We start from the raw sequence: 12,651 nt of genomic DNA, 5'->3' as shown, positions 1-12,651 counted from the left end.
TTTATTATTAATCTGATGTATAGATTTATAAGCATTAACTATAATACTTATATATAATATATACCTTCATAATTTTCATTATCAAATAATAATACCATGACTAACAGACTATATAATGCATAGTACATATATAATCTAATTATTATTTATTTTATTATTATGAATAACATTTATTACTATTGATTTATTTTTAATTTCATAATATCACGTAATATGGTTTTATTATTTTACATTTTAATAAATAACGTTATCGAATATTGCTATATTGGAAGTTTATATCATATTTATTTAGTTGAAAGATAAAAATTGTAAATACCTATAATTTTTTTTACAAAATTGGTTTTATTTTAAGACAATTAAAATATTTTTATAGGTTATAATAATACTTTTATTTATATATAAATGCATGCCATAATAATTACATTTTTCATACAATTTAGCATATTTGTAATTATTTTTTTTTAAATTAATAATACATTTTTTTTAGGCTATACAATTTATTTATATAAATACAAATATACAATTAACATTTAACATAAATTGATTTTTATAAAATGTACAATATTTTAATTATAATAACATTTTAACACGATATATGATAGTATGATAAAAGAAACTTAAAAATTAAAATTATTATTTGAAATTTTAATAAGCATATTTATATGTACATTTAAAATTACAGACTATAATTTATGAGATGAAAATAGTCGTTTCAAGAATAGTGTTGTTGATGGAGAAGTTGAAATTTATGATTTTATTACATTCACAGGAACTACTATGAATTAAGTTATTATAAATATATAAAGGATGATAAAATAAAATATCTGAATCTGTACCACGGGATAACGAAGGTTTTAAATGTAAACTAATTTGGATTTCAGAAGCAAGTTAAAAAGTTTTCTTTTTCTTTAATATAACATAAAAATTGTTTCTGTGTGACACTATATATTATTATTATCATATCATTATATCCTTGCCTATTTCAAATGATTCAAATTGAGAAAAATTCCATATAATAGTTTTATAATCAATAATGTATTAATATATATTATATATTATTTTATTATTATCCCCCCAAGAATTTATGATTTAGCAAATAAAAACAGAAATCTTGATTTCATTTTATAATTTGACTATATTCATGTTTATAAAAATATAATGTAAAATAAACTTATAAAGTTAAAACTTATAACACATCTTCCTCCTAAAAAAAAAAAAAAAGTTGTAAATACGCCACTGACAAGTATTCAGTAGAAATAGATTGTAATATATTTGATAAAGACGTTCGAAAGATTGAGTATTGAGATAAAACATTGTTTCAAAATATTTTAAGCTTCGTGGCCACTAGTCACTACTAATTAGTAATTAGTAATTATCTAATACTATAATATACGGTCTACCAGTAGGAATCTTTATACAATTTATTAATAACTTGTTATATAACTGGTCAGAATTTAAATTCTTGATATAATCAAGAATATTTTTAGGATTGATTGAAAAGAGGTTAATTTATTTATTACCCAACTACCCATGGGCCAAGTGTTATGTTTATCGTATTGACATTATAAAATAATATTTACTATTTATATATATTAAAAACTGTAAATTGAGAAAGAAAAGTATTTAAATTTATTATTTCGACATTTAGAATAGGTATACCTACTTGTATTAATTGTATATAGTTTATAATCTATTATAGCAGTGGTTTTCAAACTTTTATTATACACAGCACACCGTACACTTCAAAAAATTTTCACGGCACACTGAAATTTTTTTTAGATGAACAAAATTGTTTAAAATTAATTATAATTATATAAACATTTAATAAGAAATGTGTGATTGGTGGGCTAACAAATATTTTTAATTCTTTGACGATTAGTTGACACATACCCTGCTTCCTTTATCAGAATTCAATGCAATCGGTAATTTATGAGAAAACCGCGGCACACTGGTGTGCTGCGGCACCCAGTTTGAAAACCACTGTATTATAGTTAGTTACTTAGGTACAAAAGTTAAATAACACATACCTAGATGGCTAAATGTTATCATTATTATTTAAAGTAAATTACTATTTAGTATAGGTTTTAAAATCGATTTATGCAATATTCTTAAAATCTGTCAATCATGAATGATTATGTACTAGTATAGTAGTTTATTAAAAATGGTTTTAATGTATTTTAAATCCTATATTAAAATAATACGTTCCAATTATTACAAATACCAATAACGTTGATAAATTGTTATATAAACAGTATAGACATTAGACAGTATATAGATAAGTACGTACATTGTACATAATATGGTACTACATTACTACGAATTATATACCAAATTTAATAGTAGTAATTATTATTTCCACTAATAACTCAGATTTATAATAAAGCGAGTTCTTCAATAATTGATGTAAACACATTATACAATATTATTATACTAGGAATGTAGAATATTCATTAATAAAAATATCAAGTATTAAAACTTTATTTACAAGTACCTACTTCTAGATGTAGGTATAAAATATATAATATTAATTTAATTTTTTTATGTTTATTTTTTACTTTATCATTCTTATCATTTATCATATATTTTACTATTTGTTGATATTCTATGCAGCATTGCAGCCTCTATATTTTTATTAGTAATTTTAATTTAATAACAATTGTATAACCATAGTGGCAATAAATACATTTACCGTTCACATTTCCCAAAGTGTATAAATAAATATTATATTATAATATCTTCATTCTACACCTGTTATTTTGTAATATTCGAGAAAAAATACATTTAGTTATAACCATGCTTTTAAATTGTATATTTGAGGTACCTTTGATATTTAATAAGTATATTAAATTAAGATAAATTAATATCAGTGTACTATGACTATATTTGTTTTATCTCTCTTATTCACCAGCAATATGATAAATTTACGTTTAGCAAAACCAATTTTGTGTTTTTAACTTTGGTATTAAACTCAATTGAAATATTTGAAACTTAAAGTTAATCATTTATGACATTATACATATCTTAGTATTTTACGTTACCTTTTAATGATGTTTATGTGAAATATATTTATGTAAAATATTACAGTTTAAAAATACTCATATTTTGGTTTAAAATTGAATATATTGAAATAAGCCAAAGTATAACAAATAATTTTTAGAACTAAGTTTGTTTATAGACCAATTCACTTTAATACTAACAAGTGATAATACAAGATTAGTTCTGACAATTCCGTTGAACGCAAATTCTCTGTTTTGTGTGGATCAAAGAGAAAAAACGTGTATAGTGTTCACTACCCAGACATCCTCTGATTTTTCTGAACAGATTTAAACAACTGGAGTATAAAATAAATGTTTCAGCATCCGATATTGCTCTATCGGTTCGACGGCTCACATTTATTACAATTAATTACTAAGGGCTTGCTATAATAAAACAGCAACATGTAAGCAATTGTAAGCCTTAAGAGGACGCTATACTCGCATGTGTTGTCTCTGTCTTATACACGCATAACATAGTCAAAAACTGTTTTGCGCGGAACAACTTTACTCCCTTAATTTTTATATCAAAATTACCAAAATTATAAATCCCATTGGGAAGATCTTTATCTGTGATGTAGCGTTTTAATTTTTTTGATAGTGATAACCAATAATTTTTAATAATTATATGAAAAAACCCTAAAGTTCACAAACCGATAACTTTAATTGCATTCATGTGACAGGTAAAGTTCTTCCCAGTGGGATTTATAATTTTGGTTGTTTTGATTAAAATATCGAGAGAGTAAAGTTGTCCCGCGCAAAACAGTTTTTAGCTATGTTACGCGTGTATAAGACAGAGACAGCACATATGGGTATAGCGTCCTCTTAAGTTAAAAGTTAATAAAATTACAGACTACACGTAGAGGTATCATTATACATATTCATATTATATTATACATGAAATGTTCCAAATTCAATAAGCAAATGCTTATACCACCGAGTAATACTACTGTATTAGCTTGCCCCTAGTAGATATATATAAGTATTTGAATTACAGAATTTTATTAAATACTGAAGAGATCTGGATAAATAGTCGTTAGTCACGGACAATGAAAGCTAACAAAGCGGAGGTCAAATCGTATGTAGTCCGAAAACACTGATTTAGTATGCAACGTTGCCGTCATTAAATATCTATACATGACCATACAGTCATTGTATTTATATAATATTAATATTGTATTATATTAAATAATTATTAAGGAATATTGGTTTGTTTTATTTTATACATTGTCTATACATAAATATGTATAATATATAGGTACTTGCTTTGTATAATAAATAACATTATGAATCACATGCGATAAAGAATGAATTATAAAATTGGCCATTGGGTAAATAATATTGAAATTAAATTATTGTACCTAACCATAAAAGTAGATGTTTACAAACTAACAGTTCTAATTATAATTATTTTAAAATTAATAAACACGACATGTGTAGTAAACTTCAAAAAAATTATCACTTTTATCGTATTTAAAAAATACGTAAAAACTAAAAATGCGACATAACACTAAAAAACATTGTGCTATAAATTTTATAGACGTTTTATTACACTTAATTTTTAATTTTATCATTTTTTCTTCGAAATGAATGACTTATTTAAAAATTTGAAAGTGTATCTATCTCTCTCTCTCTCTCTCTATATATATATATATATATATATATATATATATATATATATATATATTATAAAGAACCATAGGCGTAAATGTTCCTTGTTAGAAGGGGGGCTAAAATTATAAACATAGAACAGTCCCGCGAAAGGCTCCGCCCCCCTCGCACCCAGACATAAAAATTTTACAATTTTATTATAACATTTATTATATAAAATGTTTATAAAAACTTCAAAATTATTTATTTAACGTCGTATAATACATAACTTTTTATCGTTTTCGTTATAAAATATTTACGTATAGCTCAATCATTTAAATTTTATTACAAATTTACAATACAAAACTCATACGCGAAGCTTAGATGTTCACATAATACCTATTCGATATCCTGAGTAGGAATTGTGTTTTACATTTTATAATTTTTTATAATAAATTACCTTAAATTTCTTAAAAAACTTTTTAAAAAATGTAGGGGAGTTAAGCCCCCCTAAGACCTCTTCCAATTTATGCCTATGTAGAGATCATTTCCTGATTGACTCATCATCACTTAGGCTGAAATTCTGAAGCTATGAGTATGAAATTTGGTCAGTAGTTTTATTTTATTAGGGTTGCCAAATTTTTAAATCCCCAATGCCACCAGTGGCTATATATACTATAATTGTGTTCTAAAGATATCTGCAAAAAAGTTCTTAATTGCCGGAGTTTTTTAAGTTTTTTTGAATAAAGATGAATTGTGGCCCGGGTTTTTTTTGCGTTATATCTAACAGGTATATCCTAGTTACGCGGTTCGATTAATTACTTACCATTTTTGTACTTCATCCCAATAAGGAAACTAATAAGACATATGGAAAGGCATTTATATATATATTTTATCATATCTGACTGTAGTAATAACTTAACATGACATATTGACATTTTCACCAAAATAGTTTTTGCTGACTTTGAGAAGACGATTCAATTAAATCTATTAAAAGTGCTTCCTTCTATGTATATAATTCTAAAGCTTAGTAGTTTAGAATGATGCTGATTTCACTTAGCCCAAAGCTGGTAGCGAAAAATACAGACAAAAAAGATACAGAAATCGGTAAATACAAAAAAAATTTTTTTTTGGCTTACGATTTTTAAATCCGAATGAATCAAATGATGTGAGTGACTATATTCTACAAATTACTTAAAGGCTATTCAACCAAAAAAGTAAAAATATTTATTGGTTAAAAATTATAATACTAGAAACATGAATTTTAAACGAGTCTAATCACTATCCCTCCTTTTATAATGACTACTATATTTAGTATGTACACTACTATAATTTAACTATTAGGCTTTTACCAGTGCCATAATATTAATTTAAAAAAATGATGGCATTAAAAATATACATATATATTTTATATTTAAAACATGACTTTTAACTTATACCTGCAGTAACAATACTGCAGCCAGTCCTAAGTCTGTAATCTGTATAAAAATGGAAAGGAAAATGAAGCTTAAAATATATTAAAAATATGTACTGTAGTTTGTAATGATATGTTCTCATATCATAATTGTAATTTCATAGACGTTTAAATATAATAAATTAGTAACGGTCAAGTTGTCGCGTGCGAATAATGGTTAATTTCAATAAACATCTTTAATCACTGATGAAAGGGACGATTTATATTGTAAGGTCACACAGAAACTCCACACATGTATGCGACAATAGAGCGCCCTGTCGACTCCTACGTGTGACTTTTAATGTTTTTACTGACAGGGACAAGGGATGGTCCAATGAGAGTATCTGAAATCAATTAAAGATAAAGCCAGATCTTTGGAAACGCGAAGGCCTTTGATGGGTCTTTTTTAGAAACATCTCTCTGATGGACACCAGATTCTGAAAGCGACAACTAGACCTTCTTTTTGAACGAGTTAAGTGTTGTTTTTTATTTGTATTTACGTACTCGGGGATTTATTATTTGTGTCACTTTATCACATCACGATTTTTACGTTATAAACAGTAAAAACCTAACTATAGTAGCCACCCAAAGGCCATAGGGGTACATTATAAGGCCTTTTTTTATGTAATGCTCATATAGTCATATGGAAATAAGTGTGAATCCTTTTTTTATTTAAATATTTATTAGCTAATATAATTAAAGATGTATTATTAATACGTTATTATTTATTAATTATTAGTACTTAGTAGTATTTTATAAAAATAATTTAAAAGTTATTCAATATATTAGTAGGGAAGTTGTAAGTATAATAGCAAAAATAGTATAATTTTTGATATTTATTCACAATATTTATTTTTTACTTGAATGCATTTTTTTAATAAACTTGTATAATTCTTCATTTTTTCGAAAAATTAATTTTACTGGCTATCAGTCAGTTTCTATTAACCGGGACAAACTAAATGACTGGCCACGACACGCTGTTAAAATCAGGACCGTCTCAGACTTTCGGTCAAACCGAGATGAATGGTAAGCCTATATGTTTTATGATGTAAAGAAGTAAAGAAAACCACTAAAAGGGGTTTTCCAAAATTCATATCCTAAGAAGGTTAATAAAAATTTGTAAAAATGGAAAACATTAATAATTAATGATTGGATTTTTTTTAATCTTAGCTTACACACTTAGTAATAGTTATAATTATATATAATTTTATTATTTTAGGCCTGTATTTTGTATTTGGTAAAAACCACTCAAATTAATGTTAAAAATATACATATAGTTTTCATTTAATGGAGTTTAAGACAAAAGTCAATCTAAATACTGTTATTATTATTTATTTTATTTAATTTTTCATGGGCGATTCCGAGCGGGATCAACGAGTGGGATAATAGTCTATAGTATTTAAATAAATTTTATGAGATAACTTTTAGGTTTCTCTAAATTTCAGTCTTATTTTTATTTAAATGATTAGACCATGCTTCAGAAAATTTAAAATGCCAATTAATTGTATTCTTATATTTTTGGAATGATCTTAGTGGTAGCCGGCTGATAGGTATTTAATATATAGAATAATTTGTCCTTATCGTTAATATATATTATTAGTAATTCAAAATAGTAAATTGAGCATTAGGCGGTAAAATACCAGATATTAAAGCTAATGGGCCATGAGGAGGTGCAAGGGGATGTACTTGCACCCCCTGGCTTTACACAAAATTAAATTAAATTAAAAAAATTGAATGGTATTGAAACTATTTTATTTTGCATAATTATCTACATTATATCATATTACATATTTAACTATTATTATTATTATTATTATTATTATTATTATTATTATTACGTATATAAGCATTATTTAGAAATTAGCGTATACCTACTTGAACGATGCACCCCCCTGATAAAATTCCTGGCAGCGCCTATGAATGGGGCACTGGTGGATAGTAAGGTAGCTAAACAAGATGGTATTTTCTCAAAAGACTCAAGGTAAATTTGAAATTAGGTTAATTAATGTTTGTGTTACATAGGGTAAGTTGGTAAGTGTACTTAATCAAAAATTACTTTTTGGAGTCATAATATAGAAATATACAGGTAGTCATGGTACAGAAACAAGTAATGTTAATTTTAACATTTTGTAAGTGACAAATTATTGTTTTGCAAAGTAGAAACCAACGAGTATAATTCAAACAACTTATGTAATATGGTTTAAAATAAGGTAGAAAGTACAAACCAGTAAATTGAGTAAACTAATAACGGACACTGGACAGTAAACCACGATCTTGTTTGAAATATTTTGTAATTTTTACAAACCATACAAATTTTGTCTAACAGTGTGACCGTATGCAATATTAAACTTGAATTTTGATAACGGTTATAAATAATAGCGCAATGCTATTGGAACCATGTTATTAACATTATATTATTACCGCAAAAAAAAGGAAGTTAATATATTGAAAGAAAACTTTTATTTATTTATTCTGTGACACTATGTTTATATATGTACATAGGGCTGATTTTACTACAGAATCGTCGTGGACCAAGATATAAATATGTTAAGTTTAATATAATTATTACGGCTATAGATATTATTATTATGTATAGCCGTTATAATAATAGATAATTAAAGAATGCAATATAATAACCATGATTAAAATGTAAAGATATATCTTTAATATTATGATAATAACAGACATCTAGTTATCATTATTTAGTACCAGCAGTTGGCAGTTCATCTTTATCTTTAATCTAAAGTGACTGGAGTCTAGAAGTAACAGTTGTTGCTAGAATGGTAGATGTACTTGTCTCGTCTTGTTCAATGCCTCTTTTTTTGTTGTTTATAATTTATAAACTATATAATACCAATTGTCAAATTTAGATTATTTTCCAGATATTGCACGCTGTTTGGATCTACATTTTCATTGAAAAGTAATACGATAAATAATTTACCTTTATTATTATAGTTAATACCAAATCAACATAATAAGTAATACATCATTTCAATTCAAATTAGATTTTCAGAAGTATTAATGTTTAATTTCATTTAGATTTTTCTTACATGTATTTTGTATATAATAATTAATAATCAGTGGTGTATAGATAGATATACACGACTAATAAAATATGTGTGTAAAATATTAGTTAATCCTTTTTAAAGTTATATGTTTATAATTTTATTTTATTGTACAATTATATTATAGTAAATAACGTTCCGTTCCATTTTCATACAACTTATTAGATTGGAGACTGAAGTAGTGGAGTGTAGTAGTACCTTGGGTAGGGGCAATCGTCCGAAAAATGATAAGCACTGATAACTGATAAAACCACATTGGTATTGTTAAATATAACATCTATTTTTCAAATTTTGAATGACTGACATTTCCCTCCCCCCGAATATTTTTGGCATAGTAGGACATTCCCCCCATATTAAAAAAACTATTTAAAACATGTATTATAATTATTACAATATTTTCCCATCCATATTCAAAATTTATTTAAAATAAGTATTAAATAATCACAATATATTTTAGTTTGTATTATTATATTATTATGTATAGGTAATGTTTTACAAAATGTAATGTTTCATATCTATATCGAAATTTCTAGTTATTTTTTTTTATTATTTTGATTCGTATTATTATTATTATTACTACTATTATTATGTATTTCAAATTAATTAATAATGTAAAAATGTAAATAATTAAAATTTATTACACATTAAGAAAAAATAAAAATAATAATTGCATATATTTTATTATATAAATATACTGATTAATAGGTATATTGAAATAAAAATATGGGGAGAAAATGTGCTACTATACTGAAGATAGCCAGGGGAAAATGTCCATTTACCAATTAATTCATATTTCATAATATTAAAATATAATAAATTTTTCCTATTTACTATTAAATATGTTTTATTTGATTTTTGAGTTATTGTTGGAAGCATATACCCGTAAAATTACATTTTACATTAAGTGTAAGACAAATACTATATAATAAATAATTATATTATTTTATTAAATAATAATTACATGGTATTTTTTTTCAAAAATAAATCATTATTTTTATTTAATTTTACTACTAAATAAATTCAAATAAGTAGTAGGGACCTATTTACTATTGATTTTGTTTCTATTGTAAACTATAACTGTGGAATTTAATGAGATTGAAGCAGTGTGTACTCTGGTACAAATGTCTATTTAATATAATATTTGATATTAAATAATTTTAGGTAACTTTTCTAATAAATTATATGTTTGATCCTAACATTGTATGCAATACCTATTACCTATTAGATAATTTTTAAAACTGAACTGTATAACTGTTAATTAACTATTTTTAATTATATATTTATATGCTGATATTCAAAACAATATTTATAGGTACTGTTTTTTTTTTTACATAATTATTGACTTTTTATTTTATTAACAGGAATTTATATTAGAAATGTCTTCAGAAGAAAAAATAAGTGATGGCTCATCAAATAATGAGATTGTTGATTTTAGTATTTACTATTTGGATATGGTGGAATGTCCATTAGATCCAAACCATAAACTTCGACGTCACAGGCTTCCATATCATCTTTTAAAGTGCAAAAAAAAGTTCCCGGATAAAATACAATGTCCTTATGGACATTATTATTATTTAGAAAAACATGAAATGGCTAATCACTTACAACTATGCCCTCATAAACCAAGGTCAGCTCAAGCTGAAGAAATGCAACCGTACATAGTGCAAGCTCAACGAGCTAGAAATGAGAATATCATTTACAACTATGATGTTGACAATTATAAAATTGATGAACCATATTGGGACTAATCATTAATTATTTTATTCATTTTTTGTCACCATTAGAGTGTTAAATATTATTTAAACCAATGATATTTTTTCTGTACCAAGGACTAAAGTTAATATTAAATTATTTTTTTTTCCTATTATTTAAGTAAAAGTTTTTTATCTTGATTTTAATCATTACACTTTTTATGCTAAGTATAATGTATATGAATTCAATTAGCATCATACTTTTTACATAAAAATGTTATTTCATTTTTGTCATTTTATGTATTATGTTAAGGTGTTATATTATGAGACTATGTAAATTGTATAAAAATATTTTCATTGTACAATAGTGTTTATCACTGGAGTAAAGCATTATAAATTTACTAATTGTATTATTAACAATATTTTTATTACACAATATCTAATTTTAAACAGTTATGTTAAATGATTATTACTAAGGTAATAAAATCAATTAAACAAATTTTCTTACTTAATATTTTTTTTTTTACATTTTTTAAGTAAAACTGTACTAAAAGATTTTTTCCTTTTACACATTTGAGTTAAGATGGTACCTATAATAAAGATATCATTATGATTTTTGCATTAATTTCTTTAAAACTGAGGAAAACTATACTCATACTATACTAGTATGTAAACTTTTTCTCATCCTGAGTATGCTGCAATCATCTAGGACTTCAATTACTAATACTATTTGAAAAAAAGATTTACTAAGTCTTATTAACCTTAAAATTGACTGTCATAATATTAGAGATCCCTGATTATTTTATAATATTCCTCTTCTTTTTTAAATGTTATTTTCCCCGATCATTAATGTATTAATGATTGGTAATACTGTAAGAGTAGATATTATTTTGTTTTATATTGGTTTTTCTTTTTTCTTTGTTAAATGAAATGTAATTTTAATTATTAAGGTATTTTATAATTTCTATCGTTTAATTACTGCACTTACACTTTGCACTTTAAATTATGTCCGTTACGTTAAAAAAAATATTATTCAATATTAAATAATATTGAATAAGTCTAAATTTAACTGAGCTTAAAATATAATGCATTACTACCAATGAAAATGTGGACAAAATAAAATGAGCCCCAAATATTCAAGGGTTTTTATTACATACACAGTAAAATTGACTAAATATGTATGAATAAAAAAAGGAAATTAAATAATTAACTTATATACCAAATAAAATAAATGGTCCAGTCTATCATTTAATGACTAAATTTATTTAGATGAAGATAATTATTCCTTCATTGTTTAACATTTTTAGGTCATGGAACCACAGACTATTCATAGAAATTCTGTGATGGAACTCTTAATAATAAACATGAATAGTGATAAAATAATTCAATATTAAGACTATGACAACATTTATTTTTTATTAACATATAATGCAAAAGTGATTTTCAATAAGTCTCTAAAATTTAACTAAATACCTAAATAAAACTATCCAATTTGTTGGGGGTATTTAAATTTTAAACTGTTCATACTTCAAAGTTGAATTATTTTATTTTAATAAAATAGGTAATGACAATTGAGCAACAAGAAACATTAAGTCTTGAGATGATACATATAGATTATCATTAATGGTAATACACTACACATTAATTCCAATAAATGCATATTGTATTTGAACATTACAATGATTATATTCTATTTGAATGGTTTTATTTTTCAATTATTACTCAGACTTGTGTGAAACGATCTAGAGGTTTAATGATTAAACTTATTTTATTTGTACAAATAAAAAGTTTCTAAAATATAATTGAAGTAGTACAAATGA

At 24.5% G+C, this 12,651-nt stretch overlaps 1 protein-coding gene across 1 annotated transcript; it reads left to right on the top strand.

The window, feature by feature from the left end:
- Positions 1–8,800: 8,800 nt before the first annotated feature.
- Positions 8,801–10,917, top strand: LOC113554305 (gametocyte-specific factor 1-like). Its single transcript, XM_026958086.1, has 2 exons — positions 8,801–8,995; positions 10,502–10,917. The coding sequence occupies exon 2, from the start codon at positions 10,517–10,519 to the stop codon at positions 10,886–10,888; it is 372 nt and encodes a 123-aa protein (XP_026813887.1). The 5' UTR covers positions 8,801–8,995; positions 10,502–10,516; the 3' UTR covers positions 10,889–10,917.
- The last annotated feature ends 1,734 nt before the right edge of the window (positions 10,918–12,651 follow it).

Source organism: Rhopalosiphum maidis, chromosome 2 (assembly GCF_003676215.2).
Source record: "Rhopalosiphum maidis isolate BTI-1 chromosome 2, ASM367621v3, whole genome shotgun sequence".
Classification (NCBI taxonomy): domain Eukaryota; kingdom Metazoa; phylum Arthropoda; class Insecta; order Hemiptera; family Aphididae; genus Rhopalosiphum; species Rhopalosiphum maidis.
The sequence above is the reverse complement of the archived record's forward strand: the minus strand, read 5'-3'. Positions and strand labels throughout refer to the sequence as shown.